This window comes from Phacochoerus africanus, chromosome 6, assembly GCF_016906955.1.
Source record: "Phacochoerus africanus isolate WHEZ1 chromosome 6, ROS_Pafr_v1, whole genome shotgun sequence".
NCBI lineage: Eukaryota > Metazoa > Chordata > Mammalia > Artiodactyla > Suidae > Phacochoerus > Phacochoerus africanus.
This window is the reverse complement of record NC_062549.1, coordinates 6,341,076-6,364,245: the sequence shown is the minus strand read 5'-3', so window position 1 is coordinate 6,364,245 and position 23,170 is coordinate 6,341,076. Positions and strand designations below refer to the sequence as shown.

The 23,170-nt window shown below is 48.9% G+C and overlaps 1 protein-coding gene across 1 annotated transcript in view; it reads left to right on the top strand.

Moving 5' to 3' along the window:
- KHDRBS3 (KH RNA binding domain containing, signal transduction associated 3) overlaps positions 1 to 23,170 on the top strand; it is a 158,814-nt gene that overhangs the window by 103,564 nt on the left and 32,080 nt on the right. The window contains exon 6 of the mRNA XM_047783200.1: positions 949 to 1,144. Within this exon, the coding sequence (XP_047639156.1) occupies positions 949 to 1,144 (196 nt within the window). The remainder of the gene's footprint in view (positions 1 to 948; positions 1,145 to 23,170) is intronic.

The following is a 23,170-nucleotide window of genomic DNA, read 5'->3' as shown; positions in this document are numbered from 1 at the left end:
TCTCATTAAATACTTTTTCTCTTTTATGTGATCTTAAGACTTTTTTCCTTAAGCCTTCTGGATGCAATGGATCACGTTGATTTTCATGAATGTTGAAGCGACTTTACACACCTGGAATAAATCCCACTTGGTCCTGATGTATTTACACATTATTAAATTAAATTTGCTACTGTTTTTGAGGATTTCTGCATATTGCTGGGAAAGTATATTTTATTCCCTCTCTTGTGGCATCTGGTGTGTGTTTTGGTGCCGAGCTTACCAGCCACGTCCTCTCGGTCTGAGATCTGTCTCAGCCTCAGTTTTCCTGTCCACAGACAAGCAGGATCGCATTGTAGGAATGAGGGCTGGATGTGATCCTGGCAGGGCATGCACGGAGGAGGGGCCACGGTGGCTGCAGCCTCCTTGGATGTCAGCTTTCTATTCTGTGTTCCAGACAGAAACTGTGACTCTAGGGGTTTCTTTGATGTTACCGTGGGGGTTTTTTGTTTTGTTTTGTTTTGTCTTGCTTTGCTTTTTAGGGCTGCACCTGTGGAATATGGAGGTTCCCAGGTTAGGGGTTGAATTGGAGCTGCAGCTGCCGGTCTACAGCACAGCCACAGCAACACCGGATCCGAGCCGCATCTGCGACCTAGACCACAGCTCACGCAACGCTGGATCCTTAATCCACTGAGCGAGGCCAGGGATTGAACTTGCATCCTCATGGATCCTGGTCAGATTCGTTAACCGCTGAGCCACAATGGGAACTCCTGATGGTACCGTGTTAATTATCACTGGACTGGCTCCTGAAGTGATAGGAGGTGGATACCTATGTGTCGTTTGCATTAGTTTTTACTTCGCATGTGGTTTCCTTATTTCTGGAACATTGATTTTTCTGAGGTGTAAATGCATGTGAACAGGGGAACATTGAAGAGTACGATGGGGATTGCTAATTGACTCTCTTGCTTGCAGGGGAAGGGGAGGAGGCACAGCCCGGCCAGTGGGCGTCGGGGTACCACGAGGCACGGCCGCTTCCAGGGGTGTCCTTTCCACCCGAGGGCCAGTGAGTCGAGGAAGAGGACTTCTCACTCCCAGAGCAAGAGGCGTCCCCCCAACGGGGTACAGACCTCCCCCGCCGCCCCCGACACAGGAGACCTACGGAGATTACGTAAGTGAAGGTGCTTCGATGGCCTGTGCTCTGGACGTAGCATCCAGGGTCGCGACCAGCGTCCCTCGCCTCACTTCGTTTGTGACTAGCCCACCTGAGCTCAGCAAATATTATTAAGTGCTAAATAAGGGCTTGGCACCAGAGACAGAAAAAACGAGAACGCAGTAACCTCTTTTGTCAAAGAGCTTAAGACGGAAGGTGAATTTGGGGGTTGGAGAGGTTCAAGCCTGGCATCAACCAGGCATCCTGGTTCAACCCGGGAGGCGGGTTATCAGGGTCTCACAGGAGGTGGGTGTGGCCTTCTTCCGTAGCCCGCTCAGGTCGCCGCGGACTGAGTCAGTCATTTCCGAACAATCGCCTGCGTCTGCCACGCTGCTCTTACTGTAAGGTTTCCTCGCAGGCTCTGCCGCCGAGTGAGGTTCTCAGTGGAAAGTCTTTCAGTGAAGGAAAAAGTTCCCAATCTTTCACATTCATGCAAAGCGGTCTGTCCATCTGCCATTCAATAATTCTTTGACATGGCTCATAGATTTACTTAGATAAGAGAAAGAAAATAAATACATATGTGAAAAAAATGGGTGGGAGGGTGGGGGTTAATAAGAATACAAAACCCCTGGTATTCTTCCTGTAACTTTCCAGTTTAGCATAAATGAAGAAAGTAAGTGCTGGACAGATACTTCGTGTTAGTGATTGAAAGTGTCGAAGAAAGAGAATGTGAGTTGTTGTCGAGGAAAGGAAAGCAGTGACGGCCCAAAGTGCCGGAACCGGAGGGTTCTCCTCTTTTCCTTTAATGGAGATCTCTTGCTGGGAGCTCGGCCCCTCTTTGCAGCTTCTGGAAGGTTCCAGTAATCCTCTGGGCCACAGACAGCCTTCTTTAGCATCATCTGCAGCCCCTGGAAAGATCTGAGTCTCTGTCCTGGTCATACTGAGCTTTATGTTATCCCCTCAATGTGTGGTGGCCTCTTAGGCTTCCCGAACTTGGCCGGTGCACCTGTCTCTGCCTGGAACACTCCTGCTCATCAGCTGTCTGCTGTTTTCCTTGTGGACTTAGGTTTGCCGTTTCTCGGGAAGCTCCGAGGAGGTGAGAGCGGACCACTGAGCATCACCGCCACCTCTGCCCCCATTGTGCCCATCTGGGGACAGGGAGCCCTGACTCCTTGCACTCGGCAGAGGGTGTGCACTGGTGGCTCAGTGTTTTAAAAACAAGCCCCAAATAGACAGTGTCACCATCTCGCCCTGCAGCTGGGGAGGAATGTGCCCTCTTTTTTGTCTCTGTGTGCCTGTTACAGGTGGACATGGTGCTCTTTCCTAATGATCTCACCAAACTTAGAATTGTGCCTGGAACTCGTCCACAGAGGCTGCTGGGCTCGTGAGAGTAGCAGAGACTGGAAAGGAAAGGCAGCTTTGTGAAATTGTTCTGAGGTGGCCGAGTGTCTGCTTTCTTCCACCTCTGCTTACTGGGGAGCCGTAGGTGTGGCTGGGTGGTGTCTCAGGAATCGCCAGGTGGGGGGCGTGGGAAGCCTGCGTGTGGCCCCCCGTGCTGTAAACACGGCGTGCAACAGGCCAGGTCCTCCACTTTTTTGGCTTCATACTCCGCCTGTTTTAGAAAGAGCCTGGTGCCTTCCTCCCGTGCATTAATTCATTTGTCCTCTCAGCGTAGACGGATGGCGTCCCTACTGTGTGAACCAGACTTGCAAGGTCTCTGTCTCAGCCTGCATTCTCTAGTGAGTCTAGACCGAAATGAGATGAATGCAAATACAAATTTCTTGGAAGGTTAAAGGCCAGGGGAGAAAAAGGCAGACAGATTTAAGGCACTTGATTTTTCTCTGTTTACCTTTGATTTTTATCAACAAATGATGGGACCGGCATTGAAACAATTGATTTGCCAAGAATTCTGTTGAGTTGAATTACCCTTCCAATCCACTGCTGTGGGGAATGGGAGAGTGGCCATGCAGAAGCCACGGGTGTCCTTCCAGGAGCTGACCGGGCTTGGAGGGCTCAGAGGAGAAGGCAGCTTTATTGTGTGACCCCATACTGACAGCTGGCACTCTTCAGGCACTAATTGTCTCTGGGGCTGTATTTCCAGCTGCCACCCTACACTGTTACCTTCAAATGACACATTTGCCCTCTTGGTGTAGTTTGCCATCGGTCTTAACTGTTTGAAATTCTGAAGAGTACTCATACCGCATGGAAAGGGGAAAAAATGTTGGTCTTAGGGTTGCATCTGTGGCATATAGAAGTTCCCAGACTAGAGGTCTAATTGAAGCTGCATCTGCCAGCCTAAACCACAGCCACAGCCACACCAGATCCAAGCCACATCTGTGACCTACACCACAGCTCACGGCAACGCCGGATCCTTAGCCCACCGAACGAGGCCAGGAATTGAACCTGCATCCTCATGGATACTAGTCGTGTTACTGCTGAGCCACGACAAGAACTTCCCCCCAAATACCCAAATTTTAAAAAATAGTGATTTTGTTTGCTTGCTCGTTTCTGGGATTTTAAGTCAGGTGGGTAATGCTACAAAATTTCCAACTTAGAAAGCTCAGATTCTCTACCCCCCTCCCCCGATGGCTATTAATTCATGCAGCAAATGGGAAAGTTGAAGTTGGTCCTCTCAGAATGTCCTGACATAATTCTTCCATCCCACTGGAATCATCATAAATGAGATTCTAAACTCCCTGAGGGTGGGGCCTCCCCATGTCCACTCTTCGTCGTCCCAGCATCTAGCATCGCCTCTGGCACATGGTCTTTAATCAGTGTTTGCGGAATGGAGGAATATTCTCAAGACTGAGTTTTAAAACTTGCCACCTGTGGAGGACCCCCCCCCCCCCCATGCCCCCTGCGTGCTTTCTCATTTTCAGTCACCTAGCGGTTAATAGCCGGCGTTCTCATCCGCGTGGGGCTGTGCAGGGCACTCAGCAGATTTCCTGGGAAAAGCACCATGTCTCCTGATCAGCCCCCAGCCTCTAGCGTGGTTTCTAGCACTTTGTAAGTGCTGCGTAGGTGTTTACCAGGCCGGGTAGGCTTTCCCGAGGAAGGTCGCCTTGGACCTTTCCCCAGTCAATGACCGTGACCTTCTGAGGGAAAGAAAAAAGACCTGCCCGTCGTTATCCTGGTCTGGTGCTCAGGGGCAGCTGCAGGTTACGGAGACACAGGACCGGTTCTGAGCAGCTCCTGGAGGTAACAGGGTCACGTGTTCTAAGCCTCCTCTCGCTCTACCACCGCACTTTCGGGAGGGCCGTAGCATTTGATGAGAAGCTGCCTCCACAGCCCACTTGCTTACATGTTCCATCGTGTTCTCGGAGCCGCTAGGCAGCGAGGTGTCGTGACCCTCTTGTGGGGTGAGAATTTAAGGTGGGAAGCGAAGTGTCTCTCCCAAGGTCAGGAGGGCAATACGGGAGCAGATATGCAGGTGTGCGACTCACAATTCAAGGCCCTGAAAACAGGGCTCTAGCAGCTGCGATGACGAGGTCTCAGCTCGGGAAAGACGGCAGATCCTGCACTTAAGCTGCTGTCATCGGGAGCGCGGTAGAGGCGGGCCGGGGTCAAGGAACCTCTGCGTGCCCTTGTGGTTTAAAAGTTCTCTGGCTTTAGGCTACCTTCCGTAGGGAAATGGAAGTTGAGAATCATTGGAAGAACGGGATAGGGTTAGGAGTTTAAAAAATAATAAAGCGTTATTATATTTATTGACAAAAGTAAAAGCATTTTCACTATTTAAGAATTTCAGGAGTTCCTGTCGTGGCTCAGTGGTTAACGAATCCAACTAGTAACCGTGAGGTTGTGGGTTCGATCCCTGGCCTTGCTCAGTGGGTTAAGGATCCAGCATTGCCGTGAGCTGTGATGTAGGTCACAGACTCGGCTTGGATCCCCGGTTGCTGTGGCTCTGGCATAGGCTGGCGGCTACAGCTCCAATTAGACCCCCTAGCCTGGGAACCTCCATGTGCTACTGGAAGCAGCCTTAGAAAAGGCAAAAAGACAAAAAAATATATATATATTCAGAGCATCTGTGTCTCTTAAAAAAAGGCTTGTTATTCCTTTGGAACTCAAAAATGTTACTTTTTAAGATTTCCTTGAAGTACATTTGTAGTAGGAATTTTTTTTATTTCTATGCAACTTGTTATAGGTAACCAATTTAATTTACTTATTTAATTTTCACTTAACGTTTAGTATCTGAGGCCATTCTTTCCAGAAAAAAAGATGCAAAGAAACCATATTAGTTGCTTATTTAAACAAAAAAGAAGTGGGAAGCTGTCATTTAAAATCCTACCACAACTGGTGCTTTTTTGAGAAAGTATACATTTCAGTCCTTAAAATAGCATTCTTCAGATTCTGTGTAGTAAAATGAAGGTATTCCAATAAAGTTTTAGGCACAAGAAAAACACAATTAATGGCACATGTTAAAATTTTGTTTAGTTATAGTATGGCCATTGTAAAAATGTTCTCCCTTAGCCCAAGTGAGAAGGCCTGGTAATTTAAAGGTATTTTCTTGTCAGACGGTGCCTACTGGAATCTGATTTTTCTGAAGGTGAGTTGGTGCAGGTATTTGATCATTTATAATGTCATCTGAGCCAACTGTACTTCATCAGAGTCGCTGTCACAGAATATTCCCCGAGTGTGTGTCGCTGAGAAGAACATCTGTTCGCAAATAAATCCATGGGACTGTGAGACCAGCATCGTCACCAGAATGCCTGTGACGCACAGGAGCCCCTGAGCAGCACAGGCCACGCTGGGCAGCTCTCCGTGAGTCTGGTCCCAAGGGTAACTCTGAGAATGCAGGCCCGCTCAGCACCATTCGGCCTTTTTCCAAAAGGAAGAACACAGATAAAATGGATGTGTTTTCAACCATTTGAGTACAAATTGGGACCTTCTGCTCTACTTTTAACTTAGCATAATTAGGCATAATTACAGGAACTTCGCATCTCTTTTTTGAGAACAAGAAGCACCTCTTTCCCAAAATGACATTGATTCATCACTTATGTCCAAATAATTAAATAACCGACAAATACTTAGTTAACCCAGAATACACTGAATGAGAGCATTTTAACAATTCAGAATGTTGTCCTAATTACACAAAAAGACATGTTTGATGCTCCCTGGCAGAGCCCCATTTACATATGAATTTCTAAAATGAAGTCACTTTTGATAAATGGCTTTAGACCCCAACACAGAAAGAAAACACACAAAATCCAGTCCACCCCCCATAGCTGCAAGTTTGGCATCTGTGGATTTTGCCAACCACGGGCGGAAAATACAAAAAAAAAAAAAAATATCCAGGAAGGTCCAAAATGAAAGTAAAACTTGAATTTGCCACATGCCGCATCTCTTTATATAGCATTTACATTGTGTTTACAGCTATTTAAATAGTATTCACATGGTATTAGGTATTATAAATAATCTGGAGAGGATTTAAAGTAGAAGAGAGGAGGCCTGGGTTTCATGCAAATATGATACCATTTTTTTTTTGTCTTTTTGCTTTCTTTGGGCTGCTCCCGTGGCATATAGAGGGTCCCAGGCTAGGGGTCTCATCGAAGCTGTTGACGCCAGCCTACGCCAGAGCCACAGCAACGCGGGATCCGAGCCGCGTCTGCAACCTACACCACAGCTCACGGCAATGCCGGATCGTTAACCCACTGAGCAATGGCAGGGACCGAACCCACAACCTCATGGTTCCTAGTCGGATTCGTTAACCACCGCGCCATGACGGGAACTCCATGATACCATCTTATATAGTTCCTTGAGCCTCGCAGATTTTGGTAGCTGGGGGGTCCTGGAAAGCCCGCCTCGCCTCGTGGATAACGAAGGTAGTGTCCCCCAGGCACTCAGGGTAGGAGTTTCATCTATTGTCTCTGAAAAATCTTGTCCATGTCCTCACCTCACCCAGTACTTCATAACCACCAGGGCTGCTCCTCTGAGTTCCCTTGTACCCGCCTCCCTGGGCCCCTCTGCCCCAGGGCAGGCAGCTCTGCAGAGGCAGTGGTTCGGCCCACAGGGGCCCTGTCCTCACCCAGTAAAGGCTCCTCGCTTCTTCGTGGGTGACTGTTTGATCCCCAGTTAATCGACAGCACGGCTGCTTTAGTTAAGACGCTGGTCGTCCCCAGGAAACTTTCTTGCCAGCTTCCCTGCATCCACGTCTCGGGCTCTGAGAGTTTGCTCACAGTGCCTGCACGTTCCACAGTTCGCTGTTGCTTGCTTGTGTATGGTTTTTATGTCTGACTTCTCGCTTCCTCTTTTACTTCTGCAATCTAATGTATTGTAGTCCCTCAGTAACCTCTGGGTGTTTAGGTAAATGGACAGATGTGGATGGATGGGTGGGTGGATGGGAAGGAGGGAGGGAAGGAAAGTAGAATGGATGGGTGGATGGGATGGATGGATGGAGGGATGGCTGGGTGGGTAGATGGAGGGAGGGAGGGAGGGATGGATGGGTGTATGGATGGGTGGGTGGGGGGAGAGAGTGGTGGATGGAGGGAGGGAGTGATGGACGGATGGAGAGATGGATGGATGGACGGATGGACGGATGGAGGGAGGGAGTGGTGGCTGGGTGGGTGGCTGGGTGGTTGGAGGGAGGGGGGGTGGGATGGACAGCTGCCAGAGCCTCCTTCATCACACCTGTCCTGTGCCCTTGCCCTAACCCTGGGTCTTTCCCTTAAACAGCGTCTCATCCGTGTTACTTGCGGTGTGTGCTCCCCGGCATCTAGAGTCTGATGCTGCTGCTCCCCCAGCAGCCCTGGAACGTAAGAACTGGTTAGAAGTTTGGGAGGGCAGCGTTGGGTTCTTCTGGGCTATGCGTGGAGGCTTCCCTGACTGCCGTCCCTTCAGTCTCTTAAGCCCCCGTTCTCCCCGTCATTGTTTTATTTCCATCAATACCTGCAGTTCCTTAAACATTCCAAGACCTGAACAGTGTGGCTTTGTGTGCACTGTTGGTTCTCTTCAAGTGCCTTTCCTTTTCCCACCGCTACCAGGCACTTTCCTGTTCAATCTTCGGTCGTGAAGCCTTCCTGGTCCTAATCAGGCCAGGCCGTAGCATCCCAGCTGCACACACTCTGCACCTGCCTTTGTGTCTGCTCACTGGTCTCTGTCCCCCATAGACTGGATTTCTTCAGGGCAGGAACTGTGTCATTTTTTAAAATCGTAGCTTGCCCAGAGCCTGTCACGGGACCTGACATTTTGGAGATACTAAGTAAACATGTGGAGGCTGGATTTTATTAATGCCAGCTAATCCTGTCACTCTGTGGGTCCTGTGCATTGTTAAACACACTTGGTGCAATAAAATTAAAGCCAATTTTAGCACATGTTTGGGGAACTAATAAATATGAAAGATAATGCAGTTTGATTAAACGGATATTATTCTGAGATGTAAAATACTGGTTGTCGAATCCCACTTCTTGTCAGTATTACCATCTCTTTTCATACTTAGAGTATTTAATCTTTTGGTTTCTTCATCTGCAAACTACAGATGATGGGGCTTGACCTATATAAATCAGCAGATTAGAGCGGATGCTGCTCTGTCCTCTTTTCTAACTTTAAAATTCTATAATTGATTGTTCTCTGAAACTTACTTGGTTTCCACTGTCACCCTAAATATGTTCTTCTAACAAGAAACTGTATTTCCATCAAGTAGAAATCTTGATTTTGAAAGGAAAGTCACAGAATAAACAAAGCAAGCATTGTAATGAGAGAAACAAGCTAAAAGTGAGTGGCTATGAATGTTCTGAATTTTAAAACAGAAGGTTGAAAAATGATTTTTACAGTGAGATTATTCTTTCCAATGCAAACGCACCTTTCAAGAGGTAAAAACCAAAATTGTCTCAGAAATTTCGTCATATTTTACCTCATTTAATTATGACTGCATCAGGCAGCTGCTCGCAGGAAGTATTTACCATTCCTTCATGTCCCTTGATCTCTTCATGTTGGGTAGTCCTTCTAAGCTTTTGGGCCTGAGCTGATGGGCTTAATCACCTTTGAGCGTGAGGATGGCAAGGCGTTTTGGACGAAGCCATCCAAGTTCATCAGACCGTGAAAGCGCTTTCGGGGCCTTGATGTGCCCTGGTTTTCCAGCTGCGCCATGTTCCTGAGCAGAGGGTAGAACCGTCCTTACACCTCACATGTGGTGAGGCAGTACCTGCTTCAGCGAGGCTGGGAGGGCTAGGCACACAAAAGGCTCTACACGCTTAGGAGGAGGGGATTCGGGCTCCTCGGGCTCCTGGGCAGTGGGAAGTAGCAGAGCTGAGCAGTGACCAGGGCACCAGGCACTTTCTTCTCCAGACCCTCAGACCCCAGGTCGGAGCTGCTGCTGCTGCGGGCAGGGAACGGGGGATGCTGACACGCCGCAGAGCAGGGGCCCTGTCCTACCTCCCTGAACGCTGCTGCTCCGTCCTCCCAGCGCTGCTCCCAGATGGGAGGAAAGAAGGTCACTAGGCCACAGATACAGGAAGTTCCCAGCCTGCCCTGCACTCCCGTCCGTGACCTGCGGAATGAAAAGTGGGTGAACTTGAGATTTGATCTTATTCACAGCATTCTAACTTGTGTCATGTATGACCTAGAAGAGATGAGGAAATGAGTGAGGAAAGAGTGCAGGCGCTGGGGACTCGGTCCTGGCTGTGTGTCCAGGGGTCCTGGGGCCCTGGCTGTGGGTCAGGGGGCCCTGGGGACTCAGTCCTGGCTGTGTGTCCAGGGGTCCTGGGCCCTGGCTGTGGGTCAGGGGGCCCTGGGGACTCGGTCCTGGCTGTGTGTCCGGGGATCCTGGGCCCTGGCTGTGGGTCAGGGGGCCCTGGGGACTCAGTCCTGGCTGTGTGTCTGGGGGCCCTGGGCATGCGGTTTTTGTCTACACCGCCCCCCGTCCAGTCTTACTGACCTGCTCTCCAGATGCTGCCTTGTAAAAGCATCAACTTCAGTCTTAAGGTCAGAAGTTACTGCTCTGGAGTTCCTATCGTGGCACAGTGGAAACGAACCCCACTAGGATGCATGAGGACACGGGTTCAATCCCTGGCCTCGCTCAGTGGGTTAAGGGTCCTAGGTTGCCGGGAGCTGTGGTGTAGGTCACACATGTGGCCCGGATCCAGAGGTGTCATGGCTGTGGTGTAGGCTGGCGGCTACAGCTGTAGCCCTGAGCCTGGGAATCTCCATATGCCACAGGTGCAGCTCTAAAAAGGAAAAAAAAAAAAAAAAAACCCTACTGCTCTAATACATGTTTGGAAGGCCATTGCCTGCTCTAGATGGTTTCATTTGGAAGCCATCACAAAACTATGGAATAATACTATCTTTGTTTGTTTGTTTGTTTGTTTTTGCTTCTCTTTAGGGCTGCGCCCACAGCATGCGGAAGTTCCTAGCCCAGGGGTTGAATCGGAGCTACAGCTGCCAGCCTACACCACAGCCACGCCAGATCCTTAACCCACTGAGGGAGGCCAGAGATTGAACCCGTGTCCATCGTGGATGCTAGTCACTTTTGTTAACCACTGAGCCAGGATGGAAACTCCTGGAATAATGCCCTCTTAACTGTTTTGGTCTCATAGTTTTGATTCAGTAACCCCCCAAACTAGTGTGTGCACTCTTCCACTTGTTAAAGGTGATGGAAGAGAAGGCAGCCACCATTTTTCCGGCACTTACCTTCTAGAACATTCTTGTGTGTGGCGCATTTGGCCTCTACCGTCTCGCTCAGGCCTGACTTGCGCCGTGTGAAGTCAATACTGTCATCTCCAGACAGCTGAGTGAGGATAACTGATTTTTCCCGAATCCCCCGTCTAGTAAGTAATGAAACCACGTGCCCCCACGTCCTCACAGGCACTCGGCTCAGGTCTTTCCGTGGGGCTGAACGACACCATGAGATGAGTACTGTCTGAAAGTCGAGCGGTTGATTCGGGCAGAGCTAGAATCTAAATCCCAGCCCACGCTCCTCACCCAGACCCCCTCTGCCCGGACAAGTCCGTTTCGTCTCACTTCAAACCCTGTGTCTGTGAGCAGAGACGCTGACAGAGGAATGGGCCAAATGATTTGATCGCTTCAGACATAAAGCTTGCTCTGTGGAACTTGGAGCAACGAGGTTCTTGACTGAGTGGTAACTGGTTTTCCTAGTCCTCCTGCAACTCTCCGAGAGCGTTTCCTCAGAGGCCTCGGCCAATGCCGAGCTCCAGCCACGTTTGAAGCGTCAAGGCTCAAGTTTGGGATGGGAGCCGACTCTCAGCCTTGTGCTCTGCGCCCAGACACGCCCTCCCTGCCTGGCCTCTGGCACCAGGCTCTTAAAAGCTGTAGAAGATGCCGCCACCGCCACCAACAGTGTCCTTGTCTGTACAACGGCACCGTGGGGCCACCATTTGTCCCTCTGCCCTAAGGGGGACGCTTGTGGCATTTTGTGAACTGGGAACATCAGTGAAAGCCTTTAGGGAAAAACCCAATAGATCATTAAAATATACTGTGATTCTTAAACAAGAATTTGTGATTTTGCTTAAAGACTCAGTGAAGTCGGACTCTGCCTTCTTCGAGGAGCTCGCCTGAAGTTTCGATTACATGACTAGCCCGGGAGTGTCCGTGCGGGTGAGAGTTGCGCTGACGGCACATTTCCCCGTTGCAGTGACGACTGGCATCCGTTTTTGACGGTTAACTAATCTCTAAACTGCTTCAATTATCTTGTTTTCCATGGTGAGACATTTAATTAAAACAGAGTACAGATTGTGAAAAGGTTATTTATGAAAATGCATTTTAAATGTGAATTGAAAAGCCTTAGGGACACCTTTTTATTTTAGATAAAAAGATGAAGGTTCTGTAGTTTTTATATCCATTTTACCGGAAGCGAGAATAAGAGCGGTGTGCAGTTTACTTGAAACGTCTATCAGGAGCTTCACAAGTCTCTGTCTTTCCCAAAATGCTTGAAAAGTTGACCTATTTTAGAAATGTAAAACTTTAGGAAGTAACTTCAGATTTTAAACTCATGAATAGGAAGGGATTTTGGTTTGGGTTTTTGGTTTTTCCTCCTTCCTTTAAAGAAAAACAAGCCCCAGAAGCGCTTTATTAAAGGAACAGAGGACTCTGAAATGACAGCGTCTCCAAGGCGTGGAGAGCAAATGCTGCCTCCTTAGCTAGGCTCCCATCCAAGGAAGCTGAGCGAGTGTGTGTGAGCTAAGGTGATGGATGTGTCACATCCCTGGGGTGAATGAGGGCCCAGGCAGGGAAGGAAGCGTGAGACCCTCTAGATGAGTCCTCCGTTAAGGCGGATCCCACAGGCACCTGCCGTCTAGCTTTCCTGTTTTCCTTGAGCCTTTAACCAGCACGTAGAGAAGCAGTCCTTTCCTGCAAGCGGATCGGAGTCTCGGAAGGAGCCGTCATCACTCTCACCCTGATGCCGCCAGATCCCCTGTACTTGAGGTGGTCGTCCGTTTTTACTCGAACCCATGTATATTCATCCTCTGTAGGATACTTATCTTTGAGGTGATCCTCCTTTATCTGTTTCTCATTATATTTTAAACTGGTAATAGGAACCATGCCTTTTTATCCACAGAACCCAGAATTTAGTGAGTAATCAATGTTTGATTTCTTGACTCAGAAACGAAACACAGTTACTGTTCAGGCTAAGAACACCTGCAGTTGTCTTACACACAGACTGTTCCGGGAGCACCAGAGAAGGAAGGCCAGCGGCTTGATGGAATGTGGCAAGACTTTCTGGGGGAAAGAATGTTTAAACCAAACGGGAAAGGGGCCTGGCAGCCCTCAGGCAGGAAGACCTGGGAGGCCGTCCATGCAGACTCACTTGCCGTCAAGGGCACAGACGCCCGAAGGCGGGGTTTGCAGGGACGGTCAGGAGTGCCGGGCAGTGGTGCAGTGCTGATGAGAGCTTCACTGGCATACGACCACTCGTACCTTTGTTTCTAGTCAGTTTGTTTGATGGGTAGACTAGAGCGTGGGGTACATAACAGCACAAGGATACTTAGGGTTAAAGCAGTTGAAAGTGAAGCCACATCGTCAGGTTGGGCGAGGCCGTGGAAGGCCAGCTGGACGCCTAGATAATCCTGGTCGGGCGGCATTGTCCTGGGAAGCGCATCACCGAAGCAGTGTCTGACCCTCCGTCTCATAGGACCAGGCGGGCGGTGTATCACAGTAGTGAAAAGCAAAGTCGGGAGCCAGACTGACTAGTAAACTCCCTGCTGTGCCTTTATTTGCTCTGTCACCGTAGGCAAGTTGCTTAACTGCTCTGTCCCTCAATTCCTTCAATGGAAATGGAAATATTAGTGCTTGTCACAGGGGGTTGTTAGGAAGATTAGATAAATTGACATACGGAGAGTAGAACAGTACCTGGCATATGAAAAGTCATGTCTTCAGTATTTTTATTGTTGTTAGCCCAGAATCTAATTCCTCAGTTTACCAGTGTTACTCCATCTTTCAGTGTCAACTCTTGTTAACTGTGCGCCAAACATTAATACATGAAAAGCATAATACCTGGTACGATTCACACCCACGAGGAGGATGAAAGTCAAAAAGATCATTTCAAGTGTTGCTGGAATGGGCGCGACAGGGACTCTGACCCACTGCTGTGGGACGTAAGCGGATGTACCACCTGTTAAAGCCGAAAACGTGCCTCCCCAGGATCCAGCGATTCTGCTTCGGGGAGCCACTCAACAGAGACTCACACGTGGATGCGTTGCAAGGGGTACAGAGGCAAAACGAGAAATAAGTGCTAGGACAGGCGTGCAGACCAAGCTCTCAGGCAGCGAGAAGGGGCCAGGGCGGCTGCGTGCAGCCCGCTGGACCGGTCTCGCGGGTGGGAGTTTGACCAACGGAAACAAGTGGTGTCAGCTCTGCTGCCGTTTTTGTGAAGCTTGAAAGCCAGTAGGGCTCCCGGTGGTGTTGGGACTCAGGATGGCAGTTCCTTCCTCGGGGGATGGGGACCGAGGGCGGGCACAAGGGGGGCTTCGGGGGCTCTTGGTGATCCCCTTCGTGATCCGGTGCTGGTCGCGTAGCTGTGCTCGGTTGGTGAAGGGTCACTGAGCTGTGCCCTGAGGGCTTATACCTTTCTATGATGGACTTTATGCTTGAATGCAGAGGCTTAAAAGAATGATCAATTTTTGTATTGAAGACATCATTCTAGACCGGATACTCTTGTTTATGATAGAAGAGCATGTCTTCCTTCCAGCGGATTTGTTCAAGCAGAACAAGCCTCCAGCACCTCCGGTCCCTCTGTCGTTAGACTAGACAATAATCTGAAGGTTTCTTGGTGACTCTAAAAGCTGAGCAAGGAGTGGTCTTAGGACCAACATGATGAAACTCGGATGCTTGCTGATTCACTGCAGGGAACCCTCTGCGCCGTGAATCGGCTGTGCCTCTCGGTGGGTCGGGGGCCCCTTCCCTCTGTAACAGGACTGCAGACCCTGCTCCCTCTCCCCGGCCGGTCCCCGTGCGATCAGCAGTCCTTCTCAAGCCAGAACACTCGGAGCCAGAACACAGTACTTGCCCATCCCTGCCAGTGACCCATGCACTCAGGAAGGGTGTATGGAAGGCGATCTTGTGCCAGGCACTGGGGGCATGGAAGTGACAATGGAGGCAGAGCCCTGTTCTCGGGGAGACCACATTGCCAGTGCGTGTTGGCGAGAATCAGCTGCCAGGCCCCCTTAGCATCTCAGGGGCAGCCTCTCAACTGGGCTTCCTCGTCTGAGTCACAGGGCCCAGAGTGTCATCTGCCTGACTCTTCCCTTAGCTCCTCAGGAATGGTGTTCTAGATACGGGACTGCTGTTGTAGATCCCAGGGAAAGAAGTGAGCTCGTTTTATATACGGTGGACACCTCATGGCATCAGGCTTCACTTTCTGCTAGAACCCAGGTTGAGAAAGGCTGTGAGGGCTTCTGCCAGTTTCTGAAGAGGAAGCCTGCTGAGAAGCTGATCTGAGCCTTAAAAGAAATCCAGAGTTTGAAGTTTAAAAAAAAAAGTTGGAATTTAAGGCCCTCCAAGTTTGGGTGAAGGAGACTGGTAAATCACCTGGGCTTTGGGGCTGAACCCAGAAAAGCTGGGCTCCCGGGGGGGGCGGGGGGAGGGTGCTGCTCATCATCGCTGCCCTTGTGGGAGGCAGGTGCAGCCGGACTTGCTGATTCTCCCGTCCGCCACCCAAGGCAAATAGGAATTCTCTCTGGAGAAATGTGGCAGTGTAGGCCTTAAATTACTTCTGTGATCTTTCAGGTGTCATTGCCATAAATCAGAATTGTAGGCATACAAGAACGTATCATAATAAAAAAACTGAGAAAACAATAAAGACAGACCACAATAGATTCTTAGAGCAGACACAAACTGAAATAACTGTGCTCATTGTAATCGTGAAATTAAAAGGTAAAATTGATGATTTAAGTAGAGCGCTGGAAAATACAGAAAACAAATATTCTAGAACTGAAAAATCTAAAAAATAATGACCCAGTTTTAGTTGCAGATTAGAAGCAGATAAAGGAAGAAATAGTACACTGGAAGTTTAGAGCAACGAAACAGAAGCAGTCAGCACACACACCACCCAGTCACCGGAGGCACAGGGACCTCCAGGGCACCTCCTCCGCTGTAGCCCCAGAACCCCCCTGGGGTGTCGTTCCTGCACTTCTCTCCCTGGCTCTCCCCACTGTGACCTCTCCCCTTTGACCTTTGTATCTGCTCTTCCTACTGCCTGAAATACAGCACCACCAAGAAAACAACCCAAACCAGACTCGGCCTCACCAGCTTCTCACTGTCACATTTGTTTGCAAAGTCTTTTCCGCAAGGCCTCCTCGGGCACCTGTCCGAGAGCCCAGCCTCTCCACACACTCAGGTGATGGCTGGTTTTTGTCTGCTTCCCACTGGAATGGAGGCCCCACGAGGATAAAGATGTTTGATTTGCTTTGTTTTTGTTCAATAGCATATCTTCAAGTGCTTAGAACATAGGCATTCAACACATGCCTACTTCCTGGGCAAAGTGGAAACACTGATATAAGAGTCTTAGCATGAAACGTAGCGTGGGCTTAATAAAATTTAGTTACCCCCTTTTGCCACTTTTGCGGGATTTCTGGTTTAATTTTATTTTCTATTGACAGTTTTCTCTTCCCTTTGTAGAAATTCTGGGTTAAACTCTTTGTTGTTTTAGTTTCTCTATTTATATTCCTTGTCAAATCTAAACAAATCGAGTTCTATCTCAGGTACAAACTGAGAGAAGACATTCTGTGAATAGTTGACGTACATGTGTTTTTTAAAGTTGTGTTCAGATGTGGATAGAATTACAGCTGATCTTGGTCAGGCATTTCTTTAAAAACCACAGTAGTAACTAATACTAGTATTTGCAGAATGAAAATTAGTCATTATAGTTTAGGCAAAGTTTTAAGAATTTATCACATTCAACAAAAGAGAAATGCCTGAATATCTCAGATGTTTCCCTGGCCTAGCACCTGGAGAGCGTGAAAGGGAATGGGTCTTAATAAAATGGAACCAGCTCTTGGGCAAGAACTGGCCAGTGTCTTTCATCGGTGTGTTTTTGGGTTAGTCCTCCCACAGCCATTGGAAATAGCCAGGAGGCATGGATGAGTGTTTTCATTTGGCGAATTCTAGAACTGAGATGCCAGGAGGGTAGGTGATGTGCCCAGAGCCACACAGCTAGTAGAGAAGGGGGCAGAGCTGGAGTTTGAGCACAGGGCTCCAACCCCCGCAGACTGCTGTGACCAAGTTGTGTGAGCCTTGAAGCCGCGTGACACGTGCCTCACCTCCGGAGGGCACCACACGGGGGTGCAATTTGATTGGACCTGAATCAATGATGTTTTGTTTAAATGATTATGGGGGACAGGTTTTTATGTGGAGTTGTTATTGATGTGGTGATTTTGTCCTTAATTATAAAATAGCCTGGTTCTGTGGTACCTCGCCGATCACTGGTGATACTCGACCAGGATTTGACCATCATTCAGAGCCCCCCCCCCCCCCAGCAAAAGTGAATTTCTCCAGAGACTACTTGTAGCTAATGTGAATGTTTTAAAAACTCAAAACAGTGATGATAAGACTGGATTTAAATCTTTTAAGACTTATATGAAAAATTTTTACATTTTGAAATGACCAGGCTTCCACTGTAATTAAAGTGAGGTGGTATGTAGCATACGTGTCTCCTTTTAAAAGGACTCAAACCTAAACACTATTTTTTTAAATCACTCTTTTCTAAATTCTGTCTGTTTAAAATAGTTTTTCCCAGCTTAAATTTTATGCTTGATTTTACTTGGGACAGAAATAGAATTAAATAGGTCATGCTGTCTCCTTTATCCTGGAAAATCTTTCTTCTTCAAAGCAACACTTCTTTGGTGCTTGGCCATATGTCGGTAGAGTTTTACAGGTCCAGGACTGGCAGGTGAAGGGGCTGCACCTGTGTTGGAGCACGTATCTCTTGCCGTTGCCCCACCCCCACCCCCACCCCACCCCCGGCCCCAACACTTACCAGGTGTCCAGGTCACCCTGTCACTTCCAGTTAGACATCTTCCTTATCCAGGATAACAGCTCAGAAGTGGACCTTAATGAATAAGTCTATTTTTTCAGTTCTGCTAGAATGTGTATCAATATACAGTTATTTCTTGTCCGTCTTTGTTCTCTGTGTTTAATAATGTTGTTCTGACTCCGATTTAAAGGGAATTTTTGGCTGAGGGCAGGGCATGGAAGATTGGTAGGTAGGTAGTGCTTGAAAAAAGAATTCAGGTGAGGTCTCATTATCAAAACTTTTGTTTTAATAAATACTGTATGTTACTCTACCTCATCTCAGTTTGCCTTCATCTTAAAGAAGCTGTTGCTTTGTTTCCTGCCACGTGGTCTTTAATTAGTTCCTTTCTTCATTCATTCATTCAACAAACCTTCCTCTGTGCGTCCTGTGTTCCCAGCATGGAGAATACAGGAGCACAAGGGCTGTTCCTTTCCCTTGAGGACCGTGCAGACCAGGGGGAGAGAAGGGAGGCAGAGAAGCAGTTGCTGCTACCGTGTGTGCAAGTTATGTCATCAGGGAAGCAGAGGAGGGAGTGATAATCCAGCCGGAAGTCTTCAGGTGGAAGACAAAACAGGTGACGGCAGAGGGACAGCGCATGCGGAGAGGGGACAGCGTGGAACAGAGAAGCTTCTTCAGGGCCCTTACCAGGGCGCGGGGGTGTACAGTGCTGTGTTCCCAGAAGTTGCTAAGGACAAGGCTGGGAGAGACCCCGAATGCCTTCCTTATCTCCTAGGAACCGGGAGATTGGTGCTCAGGGAAGCCACAGGCCTGCATCTTAGCAGATGATCCTGCGGAAGGGATTAGAGAAGGACCTTCTGAAGCCAGGAGATGGGTTAGCCTGTTGCACTAGTCCCTTGGAGAACCAGTGATTCTGATGCGGTCACACTGGGAATGGAGGAGAAGGGTATGAGGGGAAAATAGGACGTAAGGATTGAAGGTTTACGGAGCTCCCGTTGTAGTGCAGAAACGAATCCAACTAGGAACCATGAGGTTGCAGGTTCGATCCCTGGTCTCGCTCAGTGGGTTGGGGATCCGAACCGGGGTTGCTGTGGTGTAGGTCAAAGACATGGCTCGGATCCCCTGTTGCTGTGGCTGTGGTGTAGGCCGGCAGCTGTAGCTCCGATTCGACCCCTAGCCTGAGAACTTACATGTGCCTCGGGTGTGGCCCTGAAAAAAAAAAAAGGTTTCCTGGCCAGGTGGAGTGATGGTCAGACGGTACAGGGGAGGCCTTGATTCTGTGTAGACAGAGGCACCTTCGGAGGTTCGTGTAGACCGATGGTTCCCAGCACTGCGCTGCACTAGAGATGCGTGTCTCCCCCACCGCCTCAGCACACGCGCGGGACGCTAGCTTTAAAGCGCCAGGAAGGGGTGAAAGATTGTCGCGGTGCGTGTGACCGACGGGTAGGACCTCTGCGGGGCTTCTTCCAGAGGACGTCCAGTCAGGTCGCTTAGGGCAGAGGCGCTCCGGTGCTCCGGTTCCCCGCTGCAGGTCATGCAGCAGTGGCCTGGGGAGCAGCGCGGAGCGAAGGCCCGCTCAGGGCAGACGGCCCTCGGCGCTCTTCCGAGGGGGCGCCCGGGCCGTGGGCTGGTGATCGTGCGGGGTCCTCGTCACGCTCCAGCGCTGCCATCGCTCTGGGCAAGGACGCACCATGCCAGCCGTGTCCACGTCGGAAGGAGAGGCCAAGAGCCAGGCGCTCGTTTCTGCACAGATGTAGAGGCGGGGGGGGTCCATTGTTGGCGTCACTCAGGGGTGGGGACCCTGGGTTTGTGGGGACAGAAGAGACTTGAGACGCATCCGGCGTCATCCTGAAGCAGCAGCTCGTCGGAGAGGGCAGCCGCGGATGCGCAGGGAACGCGTGTGCCCTGGGAACCCACACCGCGTTGGAAGCCCAGGACGCGTGTTCAAAATGGGGCTGATGTGCCATGGAGGCGAATGTTCTCGAGGGGAAAATAGAGAAAGGCAAGAAAATAGGCAAAAATTTCAAGTGTGCAAAGAAAGCGTTCGGCAGATCTGAGCCCAGCCAACAGCGAGGTGGCGATTCCGTCTCAGGGCCTGACGACCAGCTGGTGAAGGGGAGACTCTTAGCACAGCCGGGCGACGGGACTAGGTCGGTAACCTCCCTTCCACACCAGCTTTATGCTCCCGCCCAATTGTGTGTTAACTTGGGACAAAGAACGCAGTCACTGGTTTTTAATTTCCTACTCTAGCCTCAGAAAAACTCAGAGGAATTCCCTCATGTCAGATGAGACAAATGAGCAAAGCAGCTAGTCGTTGGAAACCCTGGAAGATAAGAGCGTCGGGCAGAAGGGCGCTGCCGCTCCTCGGACAAAAGGCCCAGTGATCAGAGGCCCCCACACCGCTCCTCCGTCCACACCCTCCCTGGCGTTGACCAGCTGGGTCCCGGGCCAGCCGGCCTCCCCGGTTGTCCTTAGCCGGTGACCTCGTCGGGGGCCTTGCAGGAAAAGAGCAGGTAGTCAACGCACGTCCCCTCTGCTGGCTCCCGGGCACGTGGGCATTCAGTTACCGTCCCACTCGGCTCTCCTCCCTCGGCCCTGCCACTGTCCGCTGTAGGCTCCCGTCTGCTTTTCAAGGCTGGTGCATTGAACAGGTAACACTTGCGACAGAAGACGGTGTCCACCTAAGGCCAGATCCAGCTGGGAAATCATCATGAAAGAAAGCTTGTGAGAACTGCACATTTAACTTTTTTAAATCTTCAGTGTAAAACATGGAAGTCAATAATTCAGTGACCTAAACAGTTTGAAAATTCAGATAAACAGCTAGCATTGTACTATCTGACTGAATAATTGAACAAGGAATGAATGACAGAACTATAGGTTTAAAATAGTATACTACTTAACAGTTTAGTTATTTAAGAAAATTCTGGTCATTTACTAGAATTTAAAGAATCTCGATTTCTTTAAATAAAAATAGAGAATTCTGTACTCAGTGAAGCCTGATTGTCTTTAAACTACTAACAAATTATTAAAGCAACCATGAGCTCCACGTTTTGCCAAACTGTAGGCTCAGGGCGTGACCTAGTTGCAAGTCCAACCCCCCCTCCCCCAGACTGGCTTCCTGAAACACAGAGTGGATCGTGTCACTAGGAATCTACATCCACACTCCACAGCGCAGCCCCTCATGGTCTGGGGGTGGGTTCCTCGGCCTCCTTGCTCCCCGTCTTTCCTTTGTACCCCGAGGCCTGCCCACCTGAACTCTGATGAGCAGCCCTCTTGGGTCTAGACCTTTTTTGTTTTGCTCCTGCTATTCAGTCTGCCTCTTTTTTTTTTCCCCCAATTTTTAGGGCTGCATCCGCAGCATATGGCGGTTCCCAAGCTAGGGGTGAGTCGGAGCCATAGCTCCGGCCTGTACCACAGCCATAGCATCTTGGGATCCGAGCCATATCTGTGACCTGCACCACAGCTCACAGCAATGCCTGATCCTTAACCCACTGAACGAGGCCAGGGATTGAACCCACATCCTCATGGATACTAGTCAGGTTCATTTCTGGTGAGTCATGATGGGAATTCCCATATTCTGCCTCATTTTAAATAAATTTTCCCAGCTGCTTGTGCTTTTCTCCACTTTTGAGACCCAGTTCCAGCATCAACACTTCTGGAAAAGGTTCTTCCCCTTTCCCAGTTGGCTGTTCTCTGCTGCCTCAATCTCACCTCTGGCCCAGCAAGTGACAAGCTGCGTTGTAGTTCTCTCCCTAGACGTCTGTCACCACTCCCTGATGCCAGTGTACTCAGTAGCCTGGGACACTCCTTTGCCCTCCATGACGTCCAGCAGGAGTACCAGGCACAGGGCAGGTGCTCAGTGAAAGTTGGCTTGTTTTGTTTTTAACAAGGTTACTCCTTGTGTTAAGAATGCTAGCTGCTTCTATTAATTCACCGGAATTGTGGCTAATATCTGCATTTTGCTGATTATCTTACAACTAAAATCATCTCCAAAAAAGTGTTTTGTTTGAATCTTGCCTGATAGCTTTCCCCTCCTTGCATGGGCATGGGTCTTTGGAAGATGACAGCGGTGTGAGCAACCCACCATGAGCTGCTGCAGGCAACACCTTGGCTTGCCCGCCGTGTTCTACCTTATTCCTGACTTTGATTCTTCTCTCCCTGTTTAATGAGTGTTCTCTTCATATTCTATCTTGTGTCCAAAGTTCTGAACACATAACTCTTCTGCAAATATTCAGTTCCTCCTTTATGAAAAAACATTTTAAAAATTTAAGGTGATCATGTACAAATTTCTACAAAGACTGCAGCATGCTTTAGGATTAATGTTTGTTTTACGAAATTGAACGCAGGACAGTATAACTTCCTAGTTAGGTATTTTGGCTTTTATAAACCAAATAAATTGAGGTGTAATATTTAGTAGAGGCTTCTTAAAAGAGGGTAACTAAGGTCATCACTTTAAAATCAGTCATTGGTTCCACCCTGTATGTGAGCCTCACTGTTGAGAAATCCAGGCGAGAGGTCTTCCAGGGAAATGCTTTGCCGGGATGGTTAATGACATGAGCCGCTCTTTACACGGTTCTCATCACATACCAGGTCTTTTTGCTGGAGCACACACGTACGTCCATGTCCTTTCTCATCCCTTCAGGGTGCTTACTAAGGACTCACGTTTTGCAGGTAAAGACTCTGAGGGGTGGCTGCATTTGCCCGAAGTCATGACAGTAACATGCAGAAGCCCATCTGACTCCAGTCTTTTCTCTCTCCCCCCTTGACCGCATTTCTCCACTTGAGGAGATCTGGCGCTGGTGATTACATTGATGGCCGTTGGTAGTACTGACGTTCCAAAATGCTTAGATTCTTTGCTGGCCTTTTAAAGATGAAGTCAGTAACTACAGTAAGTCCAAAGTCACTGTGTAACTCGCTCTCCCCGCCAAATTTAGACCTCAGGCGTGGGTGGCATCCACTCTCTTCGTAGACGTAAACGTCCCTGAGGAAGGTGTTTAGCGTGATCTTATGGAATGATCCTTTCTTCTGCACCTTTTGCAATGCCAAAGTGCTTTAAAATAGCCGACGCGTACTTGTTGTCACAGCTGCCGATTGTCCTCAGAGCGTCCCCATGGAGCCAGAAGGATGGCTTCAGCTCTTGGTGGGTTATCTTTTTATTGTTGAGCTATAAGAGGTCTTTATAAACTCTGGACTCTAGACCATCATCAGATGTGTCATTTGCAAGTAGTGTCTCCCGTCCTGTGGGTCGTCTTTTCACGTTCTTGTTAGTGACACAGAAACTTTTAATTTTGATGGAGTCCATTTTGTCTATATCTTTTGGCCATTTGTGCTTTTGTTAGCATAGCTGAGGAAATTAATGACTGAGGGGTCACAAGGATTTATACCCATGTTTCTGCTGTTGAACCTTGCTAGTGAATTTTTTGTTTGAATTATTATACTTTGCACCTCAAGAATTTCTTTGGATTCTTTCCTGGATTTATTATATCTACATTAATATTCTATTTTGGCGAGACACTGTTTTCCTACCCTTCTTCAGTTTTTTTGGATACAGGCTGTTGTTCCTTGAATATATTTCAAATAACTGATTTAGTCCTTGGTAACTACAGTGTCTCAGCTTCCTCAGGGGCAGT